The following is a 22,587-nucleotide window of genomic DNA, read 5'->3' on the forward strand; positions in this document are numbered from 1 at the left end:
TTCTGAATCCAGTGGTTCAAAGGTCAAATAATTCAGATAATGGTTAAAATCCAATTTGGATTCTAATGACTGAAATTCAGCACTACCTCACTGTTCTAGATATGAAAAGAAGCTAGCAGTCTTGTTCCTATACTAGTAAACTGAGATCACCATATTCATGTGTCATAGGGTGGCTTACCCTAGAAAGCAGTCTGGGCTCTGCCCTGCCCACAACTTAGCAGTTACCCCTCAGCCTTGCCCATGATCTAGCCATTTATGGGAAATTAGTGATCCCCACCTAGGTGTAATGGAGTTAGAGTGACTGACCCTAGCTGCGGATGACTACTTAAACAGAGCTGAACACAACTGAGTGAAGACTGTGCAGGAGGGAGGATTCCCCTGCAGGCGGAAGGCCCAGTAGTTCAGAGCTGGTGAGCTGAGCCCCAGGAGTAGAACTAACTCCTGGGGTGGGCTCCAGGACTAAGGAGACAGGTGTCCAGGGAGTCACTTCTGGGGCTAATGTTGTAGAAGATGAACAAGGAATAGAAGAGACCCACAGGGTAGCATGACCAGGTGTCCGGTTTTCAACCGGAACACCCAGTCAAAAAGAGATCCCGGCGGCTCTGGTCAGCAGTGCTGACTGGGCTGTTGACTGTCCAGTTGGCGGCTCCGCACAGCGGGGCTGGCAGACTCCCTGCTAGCCTCTGCGTGGCTCCCGGGAAGCAGCTGTCATGTCCCCACTCCAGCTCCTATGTGCAAGGGCACCCAGGGGTCGCTGCATGCTGCCCCCCCCCCCAAGCACCGCGGCCAATGGGAACTGCAGGAGCAGCGCCTACGAATGGGGCAGCGCGCAGAGCTACCTGGCCACGCCTCCGTGTAGGAGCCAGAGGGGGGACATGCTGCTGCTTCCGGGGGCTGCTTGAGGTAAGCATCACCTGGAGCCTGCACCCCTGAGGCCCCCTCCCTGTGCCCCAATCCCCTGCCCCAGCCGTGATCCCACCCTCCGAACCCCTAGTCCCAGCCTGGAGCACCCTCCTATGCCCCAAACCCCTCATCCCCAGCCCCACCCCAGAGCCCGCATCCCCAACCGGAGCCCTCATCCGCCGTGCCCCTACCCCAGCCCCGGTCCCCCTCCGAATTCCTCGGTCCCAGCCCGGAGCACTCTCCTACACCCCAAACCCCTCATCGCCAGCCCCACCCCAGAGCCCGCACCCCCAGCCGGAGCCCTCACACACCCCCACACCCCAACACCCTGCCTCAACCCAGAGCTCCTTTCCTGCACTCCGAACCCCTCAGCCCCAGCCTGGAGTCCCCTTCTGCATCCCAAATCCCTCATCCCTGGCCCCACATCAGAGCCTGCACCCCCATCTGGAGTCCTCACTCCCTGCCCTAGCCTGGAACCCCCTTCCATACTCCGAACCCCTCAGCTCAACCCCCCCAGCTTTAACATCATTGCCCCTTTTGCCCCCTCACTCCCGGGCTGCTGACAGGAGCAGGCAAAAGGGGCAGCTGCCCCGGGGCTGGCTATTTAAAAGGGCCCGGGGCTCCCGGCTGCCACTACTGCAGAAGCGGCTGGAGGCCCAGGCCCTTTTAAATTGCCTTCAGAGCCCTGGGTGGGGTGGGCTAGGCAGCGCAGATGGGCTGGCTGGGGGAGGCTGACTCCCAGCCCTGCCCCTTCCGCCCAAGGCCCCGCCCCTTCCGTGGCCCCAGAGCTGGGCCCCCATACCGGTAAGTGTTTGATAATTCTTTCACCCCGTTTGCAAACATACCATTGTCTGGATAGCTGCACATTAAAAGCTTCTAAGCAACCACAACTCCCACCTGTTGACAGTGGAAAAGCTGAAACAAATGGTCCAAGGAGGAGATTCAGATTCAGCCAGATACAATCAAAGGTGTGTCATGAAGTGCATAATCAACTGAACTGTTGTGTAGTCCATGGAAGTGCAATACCATAAAGTGAAGGACTTAAACAAGGTTTCCTGAAATCAGTGGCTAGTCTGTTCCTTTCTTGAAAGGGCTAGACTGGATGCTTGCATCTAGACTCACCGCTGAACCAGTTCATCTTGTGGACAGCAGGGAAGCCAAACTGGATGAGCTGATGGAGAACAAGAGTAAAGATAAGCCGACTAAGCAGTGTGGCAACATGAGGCCTGACTCAGGAATGGTGCAAGGTTTTTTACTGTGTTTGTTTGAGAGCTGTTCGTAGCATGAATGGGGATGAGAGTGGTAGTTATGAATGGAGCGTTGATTCCAGGTTCAGCACGGCCCATATATTCTCTGCTATAGAATTTGCCATGGGATGCACCTGTTGCCACAGATCTGTTCTGCAGAATCTTTCATTTAAAAATAAAGTTTCTAGTCCTTAAGCATATGAAGAGAGCCTTGAAAATGTGAAGAGAGTGTACACTGATCAACTATTGTAGTTTTTATTACAGCAGCCCCTAGAAGCTGGAGAATGTCAGGAAGGTCTCTATAATACTAAATGGTTACTAAAAATCACATACTGCTAGGCAGAAACTGTGTGGATTTGGGCTCTGAAAAAAATATCCCCCTAGTTCTTAATTCAGACAGTTGTATTCCAGAATGCACTCCTGAAAACAGGCCGAATGCTAGGTATGAATGCAAAAACACAGTTGTGCTGTTAGAAAAACTGCTAAGTGGATACAAACTGTCCAGAGTAACCAATTAAGCTGAATGCACCTTCTAACTGATTACAGAATCATGGTTTTAACTGTATGGTGCATGGAGCCTAATGTACCTTCTCAGTTCTAGACCGTTCGTGTTGGGAAACCTGCTGTACTGTGTGTGCTGTAATTACGCTGTAGATAGACTGCAGCTGCTAGTGCTGTCACTTTAGATTGCAGATGTTACTACATTTTGAGAGACCTAAATTCACTTGTAAAAGAAAAAAACTTCACTGGAATTAGGGCATCCAAATTATATGCTTGACATTTGACTTTGAAGTGTCGCTGTCAGAAAATTGCATCTTTCTTTGTGACAACTTTGGCAGAGATTGGGTTTCCTTTTTACGGTGTGTGATCTCCATCGCTTACAGAAAATATATTGAAGCCTGTGGGCTCTTTCTAAAATTATGAAAAGCAAAGATATTCATAGCTAACATATCTTATCATGCCCTGGTGTTGCAGATGACCATGAGCCTCCATCAGGGGTTCTCAGAATACTATGTGATCTTCCATACCATATGAGCAACAGTTGTAATATGATTAAAAGTTTGATGAAACTCACTTCATTGTTAATGCTTTAATCTTTGAGGACTTTTTAAATTGACTTGAAAGTAAGTGTTGAATACTAAAGACAAATAACATGCTATTCTAAAAGGCTACAGCAGGGGTCGGCAACCTTTCAGAAGTGGTGTGCCGAGTCTTCATTTATTCACTCTAATTTAAGGTTTCACGTGCCAGTAATACATTTTAACATTTTTAGAAAGTCTCATTCTTTAAGTCTTTAATATATAACTAAACTATTATTGTATGTAAAGTAAATAAGATTTTTAAAATGTTTAAGAAGCTTCATTTAAAATTAAATTAAAATGCAGAGCCCCCCAGACCGGTGGCCAGGACCCAGGCAGCGTGAAAATCAGCTCGCGTGCTGCCTTTGGCATGTGTGCCATAGGTTGCGTACCCCTGGGCTACAGGAATATCCTCACACGCTGGGGAGTTCACGTATCTACCACAGTGTATGTGCTGGGCTGACACAGGTTTCTGTCCTAGAAAAATATCAGACAGAAGAAGTCAGGAGCAGGACATAAAGTTGATCAGTAAAAGTAGTTTATTTCCACTCAAAAATGGCACCACATCAGCCAGACATAATTTTTCGGCTATTGTGTTAAAACCACAGATTATAACTACACAAGAATATATCTGTTTCCAGACCTGTCAGGTGCTGATCCTGCAAACACTTATATGCAAGTGGACCCATTGAACTCAGTGGGACTTTTCATGTGTGAAGTTACTGCTTTGAGTCAAATGGGGCTCCACACAGGCACAATGGCACACTCACACTTGCAGAAACAGGGCTTCAAACTATAAACTCTTCTGTACAGAGACGTATCTGTTCTGTCTATATGGAACTCAGCAATCTTCCGGGGGGCAGTCGTATAAATAATAATAAATAGGAGTGTAAAACTCCGCTCTAAAAAGAGAAGCTAGACAGTGTCTACCTTTTCACAATCACTCTCTAGTCTGGAAAGCCATCAGACCTAACACCTACAATCGGAGTGGTGCTATTCTGAAAAAATTTATATTTCTTTTTCTAAATACATGATAAGCCCAAAGGCCAAACGTAGGCTATTACTATGCAAATACATTATTAAGAATCATGCATTGTGATGTAAGTGCTCAATTGGGTCCATAGGAATTACTATAATGCAATAGACCATTTAGTCCAGAATCTTGCTCTGACAATGTCCAGCTTCGAAAGAAGGGGCAAGAAACTCCATGCTAGACAATTATGGAATAACCTGCTGTGATGGAGCATCTGCCCCACACTAGCCCACAAAGAGAGGCTGCACAACAGGTAGCCATTTGGGGAGGACATTAGGGAGACTGTGCAGGAGACAGCCAGTTGGAGAGGGCTATGAGGAGCAGCCAATCAGGGCCGAACAGGCCCATATAAGAAGAGCCGCAGGACAGAACAGGTCAATCACTCCCTGGAGTTTGAGGAGGGTGGAGGACTGGCTGCCTTGCAGGCAGAGGGCAGCTAGCAACTTGGGCAGAGCTTGTGCAGGATCAGGGGAGCGAGAGCAAGCTCATGACTGACTGTGGGCATGCTGAAGCCCTGAGACAAGGGTGGAGAAGGTGCTGGGGCTGCGGGGAAGTGGCCCAGAGAAGTAGACTATGAGGTTGGAGGGAACGCAGCACATGGCTGCCATCTTCAGGGTTCCTGGGCTGGGACAAGGAGTAATGGGCGGGCCTGGGACCCTGCCCCCATTCGCCACTGAGGAAGTGGCTGAACAGTGGACTGCCATTCCCCTGGAAGCGGGGGGAGAACAGAGTGTGACAAGGGATTTCTGTAACCCTTATGTATCCCTGTGCTGTTAGCCAGATGGCATGAAGTCCTTGGGCACAAAGATTATGATTTCAATCCTTCTCCATATGATGCATTTTTTTTCTAGTGAGACTTACTTTTTAAATCTTGCAAAAACTTGTTGCAGAGCATCAATGTAACTACTCATGGTAGTAAGTGCTACATCCAATACTAGGTGTCTTAAGGATTGGACCCCAAAGCAGTAAAAGTGTCTTCATGCACAGTAAGAGACTATAGTCCTGATCCTGCAATGTTTAGCACTTGGGTGGAATGTTGCAACCACACAAAGCCCCTTGTACCCAACTGGAACTCCACATGTGTGCTGCAGTCTGTCTTCATGCTACCTATTGCAGAATTGGGGCCCTAATAATTTTCTTAAAGGTGATCTGAAAATGAAAAATATGGGGATTTGTCCTTTTTTAGCTTTCTAATTGAAGGACTGAGAGAGTCTTTTCTTAACATTTATTTAAATAAGGGTTCATTTCAGCTTGTTTTTTTTTGTTTGTATTCTGTTTTATCATAGAAAGATCAGGATTGTCAAGTTTTATTTCCTCTGGGCATGTTGGTGGATTCAGATAAGTAGCCGAACTTGTTAGTCTATCCTACTAATGTGGTGATAAAAACACTGGAAGCCACCAGAGCTTTTTCTACCCAAGGGCTCTGACTTAAATGTGACCTCCATAGATGGAAAAATTGCTTTGTGTACTTTTTGTTGCTGCTTTATGTTGGATAAATAAGGCCTGAAAGGCTTTTGTTTTAAAAAAAGAAAATCAGGTGTTGTCTGCTCTGGAAGGGTCTACTGCCTTGCTTACAGTAGGGAATTCTTGTATGCACCTGTGTAAAATTCCTTATTGTAGGCAATGCTATAGACCAGAGGTTCTCAAACTGAGGGGGTGGAAAATGTATTCTGGGCGGATATGAGAAGGTTAAGGGGTAAAAACCTTACTGCACACATTTTACTCCCAGCAGTGAATAACTAGCAAAGCTATTCCTCCAGACACATCAGGTCCTTAGATGGCGCTGTGCATTTTGATGGATTTCTGTTAAGCTTGAATAGCATAAAACAAAGTCGTTGCCATCTGTACATTAATCCGTTTGCTACAATGCAGTGTGAACATTTAATTGTAAGCATGGACCACAATTGCGTTTTGCTTTGTCTCTTATTACAATGGATTGTTGGCTCATTCATGCAATTTGTGGAATTGTTCTGCTCCACACAACAGTGTGATGCCAGTAAGCAGTATCTCACTTAAATGTACATGACTATATACTTAAATAGCTCTGTTTGAGTCAATGCCTTACTATTTTTAATATTTAGAGTTGCATGATTTTTGTTGTTTGTATATATAGCTGTGTGGCGGAGCGGAAAGGGGCAAACTACTTAAGCCAAAAAGAAGGGGGGAGCAATCAAATAAGATTGAGAACCACTGCTATAGACCCTGTCAAGGTTCCTCCCCCACTCTGAACTCTAGGGTACAGATGTGGGGACCTGCATGAAAAACCTCCTAAGCTTATCTTTACCAGCTTAGGTCAAAACTTCCCCAAGGTACAAAATTACACCCGTTATCCTTGGAATGGCCGCTACCACCACCAAACTAATACTGGTTACTGGGGAAGAGCTGTTTGGACGCGTCTTTCCCCCCAAAATACTTCCCAAAACCTTGCACCCCACTTCCTGGACAAGGTTTGGTAAAAAGCCTCACCAATTTGCCTAGGTGACTACAGACCCAGACCCTTGGATCTTAAGAACAATGAACAATCCTCCCAACACTTGCACCCCCCCTTTCCTGGGAAATGTTGGATAAAAAGCCTCACCAATTTGCATAGGTGACCACAGACCCAAACCCTTGGATCTGAGAACAATGAAAAAGCATTCAGTTTTTTACAAGATAAAAATAGAAGTAAATAGAAATAAAGAAATCCCCCCTGTAAAATCAGGATGGTAGATATCTTACAGGGTAATTAGATTCAAAAACATAGAGAACCCCTCTAGGCAAAACCTTAAGTTACAAAAAAGATACACAGACAGAAATAGTTATTCTATTCAGCACAATTCTTTTCTCAGCCATTTAAAGAAATCATAATCTAACACATACCTAGCTAGATTACTTACTAAAAGTTCTAAGACTCCATTCCTGTTCTGTCCCTGGCAAGGGCAGCATACAGACAGACACAGACCCTCTGTTTCTCTCCCTCCTCCTAGCTTTTGAAAGTATCTTGTCTCCTCATTGGTCATTTTGGTCAGGTGCCAGCGAGGTTACCTTTAGCTTCTTAACCCTTTACAGGTGAGAGGAGCTTTCTCCTGGCCAGGAGGGATTTCAAAGGGGTTTACCCTTCCCTTTATATTTATGACAGACCCTTTCTGAGCAGATGAGACCTGAATTTGTAAAAACCCAGCAGAACACCACCTTTCACTTTTTTTATTTTTTTAAAGCCTAAACCTTTCAGTCTTTCTTTATCCAACGTAAAGAAGCAAAAAAGGATACAGTCATTTTTCCACCCATGGAAGTCACCTTTAGTTTTTTCAAATTACTAACCAAAATGTAAATTCCTTGATCTGTTACTCAAAGTGTCCTGGAAAGAATCAAGTGTCTCATGTATGAGATCAAGACTAGAACACAAATTCCTTCAGTGATTTTTGACCTTTATTTTCACAACGCATTTGCTGTGAGGTAGGTGCAGGAGCGTCCTTGTTGTCGTTGCCTGTGGTCTAGGTTTTTAAAAAGTCCTCTTGAGAGAAACCTGACTTACTCTTAGGTACAGTAATAAAGCCACAACATGGTCCACAAATTGTCAGAATGTGAAATCTATGAGAGGGGTATAAGGAAACATGGAATAGAAAAGAGACTCAATCTGGAATAACTTCTTGATTTTCTCATTTTGTGCAAATGGATATGTTGTAATTTAGTTAATGTAGAAATTTTCTATTCTCTATATTAAAAGAAAAGTGTTTACATTATCCATTTAAGATTTTAAAAGTGTTTTAAATGGATATGTTTCCCTTTGGACCACAGTAATGTCATAAGACATTACATATTTACCCAAAAGTTCAACATGACTTTAGATTTGTCAAGTACAAATCCATATTAAGAACAATTATGTAAATTCATAGTATATGAAAATATCAAATAGCCTTTTGACATATACCTTCATAATACTACATCATGTATATTGATAGCATGTTGCCTGGCATGTACATTCATATTTAGGCTATTTTATTGACTGATGTCCTATGCCCCAGTTCTGCACTGAGTTCTCCATAAGTGGACCCTGATCCAGTGGGGCTCTGTGCTGTCACAGAGGTCTGCCAGCACTCAGCTCTCTGAAGGATTGGGCAATCAAAGTGTACAATTTCCAGGGGAGTTATGTGGAGAGTTTCCTGTTCTCTAGTAGTGGCTCAGAAGGCATTTTAACCACCCTAAATCTCAAGTTCTCAGCCTGTAATATGTATGTGGAGTGGCCAATCTTCAAACAATGTGTCCATATTAAAAAAGGTTTAAGCCAAAATTTGTCTTTTATTTTTGTGCATGCATCTTTGCACATACATAACTAGCAAGTGGTCTTTGCGTACTATACCTTTTGTGCACAAATGCTTGAATGTTGCTTGTAAATTACGTTCACTGGTGATAGTATATTTAATATTGCAAGTGCAAATGATTGCAGATGTACAAATAAAGGTCATGCTTTGAAAATATTTAAAATTGAAAATACCATTAAGATATCTTATAGCCCCCATTATGACCTAATGAGCTGCATGATAAATGAAGACAAGGTCAATGTGCACTATAGACAACAAATTTCAAATCCATATGAAACACAGTATTAAACATTAAGATTGTACTAATAAATAGTCGAAAGTCAATGAATGTCAAAAATAAGGTTGTATCTGTATTTGCTTTTCTTTGGCAAAACTTCAAAGCCATGGTGGTTTGATCCTGGTTTGATTTCAATGGGAGAATGGGGCCTTTAGTGTTTTGCATTATTTGATGAGGTCCTTTCTTACCTCTTTCTGTATGCACTGTAGTTTCTGAAGCTCACCTCTATGCCAGCAAACCTTTCTGTGTTACAGTCCTTGTTTATACTGTTGAGATTCATCAAAGGTGTAATTCCTTTGCATTAAAGTGACACTGCCAATTGAAAATATTGGTTGAAAATTTTGGACCTTCTGTAGTTACAGTGAAGGTTACTATAACTCCAAAAAGTTAACAAAACTCTTTTTTTCTTAGTTTATAATATGTATTTGACAGCACTTTTGCCTATAGACAATTTACTGTTTTCCTGTCTAGTCAGTCAGGTTGTCTCTTACTGTAGAGTTCCTTTACAACAGTAACAGGTGGTCATAAAAACTATTCCATTTTTAATGTTTTTAATAATGAAATGGAAAAGATGGTCCAGTTGTTATGACACTAGGCTGGGACTAGGGAAATGAGGGTTAAAGTCCCTGCTGTACTATACATTTCCTGTGAGACCTCTGGCAAGTCACCCTCTGTCTGCCTCCGTTCCTCATCAGTAAAGGGATGATAGTTATCCCCCGCTCACAGAGATGCGGTGAAGCTAACTATATTAGACTGTGAACTGATCATGTGTTACAGTGATGGGAGCTGTACAAGTCTGTGTGACATACCAGGATACAATCTAGACTAATGAGCAGCTATGTCACTCCTGCCCTGTAACCTTGGGTGCCATATGATGCTTTCCTGAAGGAGTTCCCATCTGGGCCATTTACAAACAACCTTCCACCATGCAAGCCACACCCTGAGTGTCTGTGTGTAACTGCAGCTTGCCAGCCACACTTGGATTGCACTCTGGCTCTCTCCAGCCTCGGTTATACTGCAGGGTGACCCCAACATCCCCCCCAAAATGTATGTCCTGTACTGCCAAGCCCTCTCCTGGACAAGTTTATATAAAGTCCATTATTTCTTTAATAGAAATAATATGTACACAACTTGCCACCCCAAATGGAGTTTCCAAAACACTTAAATTTAAACACACTGGATTAAATAAAACAAGTTTATTAACTACAGAGAGATTTCAAGTGAATATAAGTAATGAGGCATCAGTGTCAGAAATGTTTACAAGGAAAATAAAGAAAAAACACAACTTGTGCCTAACTTAACAAACTATGTAAAAGTCAAAGCAAAGCTTTCTCGGCATATGCTTTCAGCAGTCTTACTAACCATACTTCTTAGGTCAGGATCCCTTCTTCCAAGATCCAATGAATGATTCTTTGTCGCTTCAAGTGCTATCAATGGGCAGAGTGGGGGTGCACTGGGGTGTTTGTCCCTCCTTTTTTGTATTTTCAGTGCCCTTCTTGAAAAACGTTTCCAGCTAGGTACCAGGAGACAAAGGAAGTTCTCTGCTGCTTTTTCCACACAAGGTTGAGCTTCCTTTGTTTCCCTTTCTGCTTGATGACTCAGTTTACTGCTTAAATGCAACTTAAGCAGCACACGCATTCCTTTCCTTGTTTGAGACAGACCTGTTTGCCAACCTCAGTTTAGAACATGTGTTAATAACACCATAGAGTGAAATCTTATAACTTCAACTACAATATTGTCACATACATTTTACCAGGAAAATAATGACCAGCAAATTATGAGTTTTCAAATAATACCTCAAAAGGCATACTTTGTACAAAGATTATTATAATAGGGGGTAGGCTGTGGATATGGGTACATTGTATCACACTATGACAGGTAAAATTCTTTTAATTTATTTGAAAAATACACCCTTTAATATAGTCAAGGGCTTCTCAAACTGTGGGTCAGGACCTTAAAGTGGGTTGGGACCCTATTTTAGTGGGGTCACCAGGCCTGGTGTTAGACTTGCCTAGGCCCAGGACCGAAGCCCGAGCCCCACTGCCCAGGGCCAAAGCCTGATGGCTTCAGCTCTGGGTGGCAAGGCTCAGGTTACAGGCCCCACCTCCTGGGGCTGAAGGCTTTGGGTTTGGCCCTCCCACCCAGGGTGGTGGGGCTTGGACTTTGCACCTCCCCCCCGGCCTGGGGTGGCAGGACTCAAGTGGGCGTAGGCTTTGGACCACCTCCTGGGATTGTGTAGTAACTTGTGTTGTCAAAAGGCGATTGTGGTGCAAGGAAGTTTGAGAACCCCTGATATAGTCTATTCTTGAAGTTATTTTGTTCAATGGCATACTGACAATGAGGTTTGCTGACAACTCGCATCGTGTCACAAACCCTGTATACATGAGCAAAATGTGCAACGGTATAACTACATCAAAGTAGTCACAAGGATGCAAAGCAAGGTTTCAACTAGTGTAATAGGGACCCTGGTAAACTTTCATTTGATACATTGGTCATATAAGCACAGCCTGCCCACTGTGCCTTAGATAAATTTGCATTGGCATAATAATTAGGTGGACACAACTTTGCTGGTGCAAATGTCTCTAGAGCACACAGAGCTGCAGTTTGCTCCCCTGACACACACTCTGTTGTATTCGACGCCTTTGCTGTTGTTTGTATGATGATAGTACCTAGCCGCCCCCGGCGCGGAGCACTAGCCAAAGGCCAAACACTTGTTGCAGACACCATGGAGCTCTGGGGGCTGGAGCGAGCAGGGGGCTTTTCCCTCATCCCGGTCCCAGAGCAGATACCACTTCAGAAAGCTCCAGTGAAGGTGCCCCGCTGCTCCTTCTCAGTTCTCAGAGGCCTTGGATGCAGCCTGTGTGAACAGCCCCTCTGAAGCCCTGCTGCCACTCAACAGCAGGGGGCGCCCGTCTCCTTGGCGCCAAGACGCAGTGACCGGGTTTCCCGGCCCCAACAGTGCTGATGCGGCCGCGGCTTGGCCAAGAGCGGGCCTGGAGGACTGCCGCGGTCTCTCCGCGCGGGGGGAGTGCGCACGCTCCCTTCGCCGCCAGCCCTCCAGCGCCCCCTGGCGCCGCGCACGGGGCGCCGCAGGCGAAGGGAGGCGAACCACTTCCGGTCTCCATTTTACGCCAGCAGAACAGCTCCGGGACGAGCCGAGCCGCCGCCGGGCTCGGTATGGGCGGGTCAGGGCCCTTCTGCTGCCGCCGGGGAGGCGGGGTGTAGGCCTCGCCCCAGGGGTCGTTGAGTGTGACCATGCCTCGCCCGAGGGTTGGGCTCCCAGTCACTGGGCTCCCCGGTCTGCTCCGGTTACCGGCCCCCGGGGGGGAGGAGGGTCGCGGCCCTTGTTGCGTGGGGGAGGGGGGTCGGTGTGTGACGCCCCTAACTCGCCCCCTCTTTCCCCCTCCGCAGGCGGACACCGCCCTGGCGTGGCTCGTCGGGGTCCCGTCTACTTCCCCTTTCCCTGTACTGCCGGGGCGGCTCCCGCCGAGACCGCGGGGATGGGCGGCCGAAGCCTCCTTGTGAAACTCGCCCCCGGACACTGATCCTCCGGCCCCGGCCGTCGAGCTTCAGCGGCTTCGCCCCGCGGGGAGAGAGAGCGAGCCCGTGCGAGCAGCATGGACCAAAGCCTGGTGGGTCACCCGGTGACCCTCATCATCAAAGCGCCCAACCAGAAATACACCGACCAGACCATTAGCTGCTTCCTGGACTGGACCGTGGGCAAACTGAAAACTCACCTCTCCAAAGTCTACCCTAGTAAGCCGGTAAGTCGCTGCCTTGCCCCGCAGCAGCCTGCCCAGGGCCACGCTGCCTGCCCCGGTACTATGGGTTTTGTATTACAGCAACTTCTAGGGGCCCTGATGAGGGCCCCATCGTCCTTGGTATGGCACACATACAAAAAGTCCCTGCCTTGAAGAATTGGTAAGCCGAGTAATGTTTGCAGTTGTCTTTATGTTTTGGGGAAACGGGAAGCGTATTCAATATCTTTCTCCTTTTTCATGGTCTAAGCAGAGCACAGTGCATTTAGTTAGTTAGTTCTCTAGGCTAACTAGAGCAGTATATGTTTTTGGCTAAACTTCAGTAAACAGAAGGCCTCTGAGGTGGGTGTTTTTTTGGGGGGGGGGTACTGCTAAGTTTCACATAAGATATAGTATATTTATGGAAGGGATGGGCTGCAAGAATGCTTAACAATGTGAAGACAAAGCTTAAAAAGAGCGTAAAACTTCTCTCCCCTTTCCTCCAATCTTGGTTTAGAAATCCGCTCTTCTGAACACTGAAGACCATTGCTGTGTTCTCAGTTCTTGCAAATACTGTTGGGCAAAAGTGGATGATGGTTGTCCTGATAGTAAAAATGGAAAGTATTATAACTAAGAATTATTTATTGCTGTCTTCTGAAGAAATTTTGTGACTTGCAGATTGAAAGAACTTGGAATGTTGTTAGATTCCAAATTTGCACAATGAAAGAACTGTAGCGCCTATAAGGCTAAGGAAAAAACAAAAATTGGTGGTTCAAATACATTAAGTGCATTCTTAATACATCCAGAATGATTCTTGTTTGCTATTCAGTTTCCATTTAAAATGTGCAGGAAGTCGTGTATTTGGTTCTTAGGCACATTGAGATGTGAATTGATTACACTGTATAAGTATTTTCCTGGGAAAAAAGTACAGGATACTGAAGGGCTCTTTTTATCTAGCAGAGAAAAGAATAAGAAGAACCAGATAAATTCAAATTAGAAATAAGGCATACATATTTTTTAAGTGAGGATGATTAAATGAGTGAAAAAAAATACAAAGGGAAGTTTTGGATTCTCCATGTCTTAATGATTTCAGATCAAGACTGGATGCTGTAGAAAACAGCAAAAAGAAAAGGAGTACTTGTGGCACCTTAGAGACTAACCAATTTATTTGAGCATGAGCTTTCGTCATGCTCAAATAAATTGGTTAGTCTCTAAGGTGCCACAAGTACTCCTTTTCTTTTTGCGAATACAGACTAACACGGCTGTTCCTCTGAAACCTGTAGAAAACAGGTTAAAGGATTCAGTACTGGGTGAAATTTAAGGGCCTGTTATATATACACGAGGTCAGACTAGATGATCTGATGGTCCCTTCTGGCCTTAAACTCTGTGAATCTATGAAACTTATATAGATTAAATTTCTGAGGCATGAACAGTTTTATTTCATCTTCGTATAGCACCAGCACAATGGGGTCCTAGGCCTGATTGGAGCATCTGGGTGCTACTGTAATACTAGGGAAAGAATAGAACAAAGGATGAGTGTGTATTGCAAATGGCTAGCATAGAGCTAGTGTAATAAAATGGTCAGCTGCTTTATCAGTCTCCTTCAAAAAGTGCAATTGTAGGATTTTTCTTTAGTGGTAAAATTGTTGTAGTTTCATGTTTGAAAAGAGGGTCTAAATTTTTTGAGAAGGAATTAAAGTTGGAAGGAAAATAGAACTGTTGTGTATGCTTTGTCAGGCATGTGCAGATCATTTTTTATCTAGCTTACAACATGATTATATTGTGACTGATAAAGCTACACTGACATCTGTTGGAGGAGTAAGTACTCTGAGGGTAAAACTTGTGAAAGTATAATTAATAGATAAAATGTATGAAAGGAGCATGTCCATTTTAAAGGAAATGAAAAAATACCTTTGATTGGTTACAACTTTTTCATCAATAGAAAACACTTTCCTAAAATGTGTATTCACACACCAGTTCAACAAATCTTCCCCGGATCTCACATAGGCAGAGACTTGAATTAGTCTTTAGGAAACAACTCTAATGCATAAGAGAATATATATGCATTGTATCATTACTTTTTTAGGGGACGGAGCAAATTAGTGAAAAAAATTTATTCTAGTTGAGTAATAAATTCCTTCTCAATGGGTCTCTGGTTACCAGGAGACTTAAGCTATGTCTACTCTACAGCTGCAGCATTGTATGTGAATAACATAGCTGGAGTCAATGTACCTTAGGTCGAGTTACTGCGGGGTCTACACCGTGGGGGGTCGACAGGGGAAAAATCTGTCAATTTACCTTACTCTTCTCCTCGGGGGTAGAGTACAGGGGTCGACTGGAGAGCAATCTGCAGTCGATTTGGCGGGTCTTTACTAGACCTGCTAAATCAACCACCGGTGGATCAATCTCAGAGCGTCCATCGCCATAGTGTAGACCTGCCCTAAATGTAGACACTTCCTCCAGCCACAGAAGAGGTTTTTCTGTTCTGTAGATAATCCACCTCTTAGAGAGGTGGTATAGCTAGGTTGATGGAAGAATCCTTCCATTGATCTAACCACATCTACACCACCAGAGGTTAGGCTGACCTGACGATGGTGCTCAAGGTGTGAAATTTTTCACAGCCCTGGATGACATAGCTAGGTCAACCTAATTTTTAAGTGTAGATCCGGCCTTAGCACAGGGATGAAAGGGCTTTTTCTGTTTCTGTAGTAAAGTTCACCGCCTCGAGATGCAGCAGCTAGGTTAATCGAAGAATTCTGTCAACCTAGCAGTGTTTACACCGGGGCTTAGGTTGGCTTAGCTACATCTCAGGGCTTTGATGATTTTTTTTACTCCGATGAGTGGCATATCTAGGTCAACCTAAGTTTTAGGTGTAGACCAGGCCTAAATTTTACCTGACCTATTAAATATGTTTCCCTGCTGGGTTGAAGAGGATGGGGAGAATGCTAATTTAATCAGTTTTGCTTTTTTGTGTTGAGAATTTCATTGTACCTTATATACAGTTACTGTTAACTAATTCAGCAAGTTCAAGTGTCAGTTGGAGTGGGATTTACTGCATATGTTTTTGGCTGTGATTGATGGTCACAGATTAAAGGAGCCTTTTAAAAAAAAAAAATCTGTGGTGTCCTATAAAACAGCATGGAAAGTATTTGGGTTTTAGAGGCTGTTTCTCTTCTCCACCCCCCTAATAAAAGTTGGGTAAAACTGTTCAAACTTATCATAGCTATATGTAGGCTTGGAAAGGTTTAATTTACTAATAAATTCTGGAAGTTAACTTTTTTTTCCCAAGTTCAATTTAAATTTTTGCACTACTAAAACTTTGTAAAATAAAAATGCTTGATACTGTTTTCTTGGACTTTAGTGACTGTAGAAGTTTGAAAAACAAGATTTAGAAATAAAATAATTTAATATTTGTAATAATGCACCAGTTCACAAGTGCTGCTTTTCGGCATAACATTTTTCTCTCTAAATTTCAATTAGTGATGGAAAGGAGAAATCAATTGCCATCACTTACTGATCAACTATAAACTTTTCAAGATGTTTTTATATGACCCTCGTAGATCATTGTTATACCACTAGCTAATTCATACACTTATGGCATATTAAAAATGATAAATATGTTGCCCCCTGCTTAGGTTTACCAGCCATTGTAATAATTTTATAAATAAAAATTCTTTCAAAATAAAAGTAACAAATGTGAGACTAACCAACATTGATTCACGATCAGGAGTATTGCCTCTTGTCATAAGTTTAATATATCATTTCTAATTCATGTTTTAACTGTTGGGTATTTTTTCATATGGTAGCATAATGGGAAGCGAAGAGCAAGAGATTGTCAGTAACCCACTTATGATGCAAAGGACCCCAGAATTTTGAAGACTCAGGTGTTGTCTGTATTAGAGCAGTTATACTAATTTATATTATTATAAAAAGGTCCCAGTTAAATCAGTGCAAACTCCTAATTTAAGTGCTTTAAACCAGTTAAACCGTTACTAAAATCAGTCTAGACTGCATTGTTAATTCACTGAATTAAGATAAAGGGATTTAAGTGAGGATTAAATTGATTTGTGAGTGTACATTTTAAACAGATTTAAACTAGTGCAGTTTTTATAGGCAGGTCACTTGAATTACAACTTCCCAAATAGATAAGTTTACTCGTAGGTGTAAATACTTTTAAAAAAACTGAGTTGTGCTCTCACGAAAGCTTATGCTCAAATAAATTGGTTCGTCTCTAAGGTGTCACAAGTACTCCTTTTCTTTTTGCTTTCAAAAGGTTATTCTGGTATCGTAGATCCTAGGTTCAAACCATCACAGTGCATGCATCTATCTTCTTTTGTATTTGAGTACTGATATCTTGTGTATGAAAAAGGTTATTTCTAAGGTTCATGAAAGAATCCAAACTTGGCATCTTCTTTTTTTACTGTTTATTTAGGAATGGATGTTGACAAGCTTAACTTCATGTTAATGCAGTTTTCGAGTGAATTAACCTTGTTTTTGGAGTAAATGAATTATGAGTATACGGGGCAAAGCTTAAATTAGGTTGATGACAATATTTTCTTAATAGTCACACTTGAAGGACTTTAATTTAAATTTCTGTGGAAAAATGGGATGGGAAAAACCATAGTTGTGTGTCAAAAACATGAATTTCTACCACCCACGAAAGAGATGCTCAATGTGAAACAGAGGAATTTCCTTTAGAAAACTTAGTCCATTACCAAATTCTGTATAGATGTTATCCTCAGAATTGTCTCTACTCTTAGCCATAAATAACTCTGACCATATAGTGCAGAAATGGTTTTGCCGTATGTTACTTATATAAAGTAGACAGTATTGTTGAGAAATTGAGCTCTGTAATAGTGCTCCAGATATTACTTTTTGTTAGTATAAATAAACTCAGCAAAAATATTTGCATGTCTTTTGGAGAAGCAAAACTAGAAAGGAATAAACCACACTAGGAATTACTGAACTAGAAGACTTCAGATTAGCAAATATTCATGTCATTCTCAAGATGTAAATGTTTTTTACTGTCATAGGCTGATTAGAAGTGCGGTTATGTGTTTAAGTTTGTGCATGGGGATTTATTGGATTTTTATTAGACAGAAATATTCTAGGTGTTTCGTTCTTAAGAATCTATTCAGTTTAAGGATTATGCCAGAGAATTATTGTTTGTTAATTATATAGCTTTTGAGCAGGCAGTTGATAACTAGATGATGTAAAACAAATTTTAATGTATTAGAACTTCTTATATAAAGTTACCAAAGCAGGGCACCTGTATTTGATCATGCAGGAGAGACTACCTCATAGGGAAAAAAAAAAAAAAACATAGAAAGCAACTTGTACTGGCTTGCTATCCATTTTAAGGGATTTCAGCCCCCTCACCCCCCAAGCTATATACTGTATACTTAGGACTAATTACTTTTTTAAATGTTGCATTATAATCTTATGAGGTAAGCCCTCTGGGTTCTTTAAAAATCCTCTGTGGTATTTTTCTTGTGACATGATTTTTGTCAGTTTCCAAAGAACTTTTAAATCTTGTAAGTACAAAAATATGGTCTCTTGTACTATCTTTGCTGTGGTAGTTAACTCTGTTCCTGTGATTCTTGTTTCTGTGATGTGGAAAGCCGAAGTTTTGTAACAATAGGATGCTATGTTCACTGAAGTTCTTATACAACAAACACCTTTCTTTCAGCTCTATTTAAAACAATGTTAATTAAATAAGATGGGTCAAAGCCAAGGGCACTGTAAGCATGGAGAGTAAAACTAACAAATTATGAATGTTTTCTGAAAAGAAATTAGTCTTAGCAGTGAAATGTGGAAAGAATGTAGTCAGTGTGCTACAATACAGGAAAAAGTTGCTCACGTTTGCCAATAACCAACTGGGCAATATAACTCACTGTCTTCTGCTAGTAACCTAAAGTGGACTCTACAATATGATGAGAGCACTTAGGACTTGTTTTGTCATTATTTTTCAGTACAGTTTCCATGTTTGGGTTGTACTTCTAAGTAGCACTAGGACATAGCTAGTTTTGTACGTTTATGTCTAATGTTCTCCACCCATAGCCCCTACAATAAACTTTGCCTTTCTTCTCTGTCACCGATGGGTTTCTTTTTTTGAGGCAGCTTATATTTGATACGCCGCTATGACCTTCTAGTGTGACTGTATTGAATGTGGTACATCAGAAATTGGAGTTGGAAGGAAACTTTTTTTTAAGGTAATATAGGGCAGGACTGTACACTACAGTACATTTTCTAATTCTTTGCCCAGTGTTGTTCTAAATATTTGTCATGATGTGGCTTATTCCAGAAGAAAAATTGTACCGGTGTAGTATCCGGAGTACAGTTTGCTAAATTACAGGGGAGCCTATAAAAGGTAATTGCAAGCAAACAAACAAAAAAAGTGTATTGCCTTCTGCTGCATTGTGACATATAAAGATGGTCTCAAAGGATTTAAAATAATATTTTGCATTAGAAATCTGGATCTCAGCAGGATCTTTGGTCCTGTATATGATACTGTTTACTTAGCTGCATATTAAGAGAAGGGGGAAAGAAATGCAGAATCTTAAGCAATGTTTACACTGATAACAGGTTCAGCTGATGGGGAGGGGAGTGGTTTATATCAAGCATCATGTCAGCAAGGCTTGCTCCATATTGAGTTAGTTGTGCTGAAAAACTTTGCCAGTTATAAACTTTTCTACCCCAGGATTCTTCATGTTGCTTGTGCTTGTTCAAGTGAAGTTAGCAAAGGTGGGGATTTAAAAAAAAAAAATCCCACTGTAGATAAGGCTTCAGGGCCCATCTAAACTAGAAAAGCTGTTCAGGGATGTAGTGGTATCCTGAAACTGTTAAAACTAGTTGTGTTTTGCCCTTGTAAATGGAACCATACTGTGAACTTCACCAAGGCTATAGCGTGATTTAGTAATTCAGTTAAAACAGTTTGATCCTACCAGCAAAGGTAAGACCAAAGGGAGTCTTTTTCTGCATAAAGTGCCTGATACCAATGGTGACATATAAAAATCACATTGGGTGCTGTAGTAGTGTAACTTGGTCTCCCACATATACTTTCTACTCCTGGGGAAATTCTGCACATGCACAGAATTTGTCCCCCACAGATTTCTTTGTTTCCCAGTCAGAAAGTCACTTTTCTGCAGGGAAACAAAGGGAAGGCACAAGAGCGGTCATGCTACCATCGCCAGCAGTGTTTCAGGTGCCCAGGGCAGCCAGCAGAGAGAGAAATCACTGTGGGGAAGGGCACAGGACTAGGAAAGACCTGGCTGGTGGCTCCTGCCCTGTGCCAGGCTCAGCTGCTAGTCCCGGCTGGGCTGGGGAGGATGGGACTCCCTCTTCCCCTGCACAGCATCTGGGGCCATGTTAGACCCACCCCCAGATTTCTCTCCCAGCTGTAGGAAACTCTGCAAACCTCCCCACCAACCCACCCCGGTGCTTCCTGCACCCATCGCTCCTCAGCTGCAGGGGGAGTGATCCCTATAGAGAGAGCTGCTCCCCCATCCACCTGACCTCTGTGCATCCAGATCCTCTCATATCCAGACTCCCCTGCTGAGCCTCACACCCCTCCACTCAGAACCGCCTGATGAGCCTCACTCCCCCTGCACCTGGACTACCCCATGAGCCACCCCGATCCCCAACCAGCTGCACCTGGATCCCCACCCCACTGAGCCCAAACCAGCTGCACCAGATCCTTCACTGAGCTCCCCACACCCGGACCCCCCTGCTGAGCCCCACCCACTTTCATCTGGACCCTCCTGCAGAGTACCATTACCATTGCAGGTAGAAACCCCCCCCCCCACCCAAGCCCCTGTGCATCCAGATCTCCCCCACACCCAGATCCCCCCCCCCCCCCACTGAGCCACCCATACCCAGATTGCCCAACACAGAACCCTCTCATCCCACACCTGGATCCCCCCACCTTTTGTTATGCACTATCAGCAATTTTCCGTAACAGCTGAAATTACAAAACCACTGAAATGTGTTTTGCAGACTAACAGTAGGTGGTGGGAATTTGCAAGGGATTTTTTTCATCTACAAATGTTTCCAGCTGTAAATCTGTACAGCTGGAAAAAAAGCTAAATTCCTCTCTTTGTCCCATCTTGTAGTCTACAAAGGATCAGAGACTGGTGTATTCTGGCAGACTGCTTCCTGATCATCTGCAGCTGAAAGATATTCTCAGAAAAGTAAGCTTTACATCAACACCATATGATATTTTAAGTAAAACCATTGTTTGGGGAAATAGGACTCTAAACTTGCGTTGTTTAACTTTCAACTTTTCATTCTTATATTGAGATTGAGCATTTTATTACATGTAGTCTAAATATGTTCAGGGAAATTAATTTGAAAGTTCATGTCTCTCTGCAGGGGAGTAGAGCTTTTTGAAGGACTGCGAGAGGTTTGGTGGGAGAGGGTAAAATATTTTGCATTAATTCTTAGCTAGTAGCATGAGGAATAGAATGATTGTTTTTTAACAACTGGCCCAAGTGCTAACTTCGCTGTTGCGTGATGGCATAAGTTTAATTGCAGCAACTTTGAAGCATGGATCCTGCATACGTTCACCACAATGCTGAGTTTTGTATGGATCTGAAAACAATTATATTTATAGGGTCATATGCTTCCCTCAATCCACAGCAGAACTCTTGGACAAAAATGGGAGTTCTTTGTTTAAATTGACAGTAGTACATGGCTGTTCATATGTAGAAATGTGTATCTGTCCCTTTTAACAAGTCTTTCTGCATAGTATCCTGACTCCTATCCTGGTTTTAACCTTTAAACATTTTTAACTGCTGCTGGTTTTGTTTTGCGTGTGATGGCTTGATAGTACTAACTTGGTTGGTGCACCTTTTTCTCTCTCTGCTGGTTCACCTTACAGATTGATTTAGTTTTACTAGTTTAATTTTAGGCTCCTCTGGCTAAACTGAATTTGAACTCAGGCCTCAAAGACAAAAAACATAGTGTGTCTTAGTACTTAGTATCTAAACGTAGAAAATTTGTAGTCCTTGGTCTGGAGAGAATAGCCTGTTTCAGTACCATCAGGCAGGAGGTACTTGATCAAATGAGAATAGTGTAGGATTAGTGCACTGAGCAGAATGATGTGCTAGAGAGATTATTTTGTACCAGAACTCTAAATAAAATCTCTGAATTTTGCCTGTGGTAGAAACCATAATACATTTAGTTTAGTCTCATTCCTGAGGTTAGGATGCATAGAAAGCAGTAAAGATTTCACCTGAAGCTATTTTGTTGGGATAAAGAAATACACTCTTGTGTAATAAAAACATGCAAACCATTTAATATGCAATACCTGAACATCAGTGAGGATGAACTAACTTCTGTTCCTGGAATTCTTTAAAGTATTGAATCAATGTATTTATCAACCCTTGCAGTTTAAAAGGATATGCCTGATATGCAGAAAAAAAGTTTCTCTGTCTGACAGGGATAATAATGCTTACCTCATTTGTAAAATTCCTTGATCTACTGATAAGAAGCGCTATGAAAATGCAACCGAAGAGCCATTCAGTCGGTTTGAAGCTGGTTTTTAAAATACAAAACAAAACAAAAAAACTGGTCAATGAATAGTCAAATAATGTGTGTTCAACTGTTAAACCTTTAAATCAGTGTGATGTCATATTACTTGAAGATGAGATGGAAAACCATAAACAAATCTCAACAGCTTCATAGTGTTGTTTCTCTCCTGATTTAAGGTAATTTTGAAATGCACACATCACTTGTATCTGATCCAATACCACCAAACTTAAGTAGATTATGACTAGGGTCAGTGGAAAACTGTATGTGGAATTATTTTTACTGGCAGTAAATCCATTTTTTTCTCATTTCATAAAATTTGTAGCATTTACTCTTTGTGCAAAAACCTTATTTTCTGTGATTGCTGACTAGTAACAACTAAAGGCCTGAATCAGTTTAGACAAATACAGTTCTTTCCGTGCCCTGAAAATCTACAGTAGCTCCATGGCTTATGGATTTTTGTGATAAGCATAGATGAGTTT

The 22,587-nt window shown here is 42.6% G+C and overlaps 1 protein-coding gene across 4 annotated transcripts in view; it reads left to right on the top strand.

Annotated features, from left to right (window-relative positions):
* Positions 1 to 22,587, top strand: part of HERPUD2 (HERPUD family member 2) — a 97,173-nt gene that overhangs the window by 56,862 nt on the left and 17,724 nt on the right. For 2 of the 4 annotated variants that reach the window (XM_048839073.2, XM_048839074.2), the window contains exons 2-3: positions 12,252 to 12,604; positions 20,689 to 20,766. In XM_048839073.2, coding sequence (XP_048695030.2) covers positions 12,458 to 12,604; positions 20,689 to 20,766 — 225 coding nt within the window. In that variant the 5' untranslated portion in view covers positions 12,252 to 12,457. Of the gene's footprint in view, positions 1 to 11,911; positions 12,016 to 12,251; positions 12,605 to 20,688; positions 20,767 to 22,587 lie in introns of those variants that run through there. The other 2 variants (XM_048839072.2, XM_048839075.2) reach the window with 2 other exon arrangements.

The sequence above is a fragment of the Caretta caretta genome, chromosome 2, assembly GCF_965140235.1.
Source record: "Caretta caretta isolate rCarCar2 chromosome 2, rCarCar1.hap1, whole genome shotgun sequence".
Taxonomy (NCBI): domain Eukaryota; kingdom Metazoa; phylum Chordata; order Testudines; family Cheloniidae; genus Caretta; species Caretta caretta.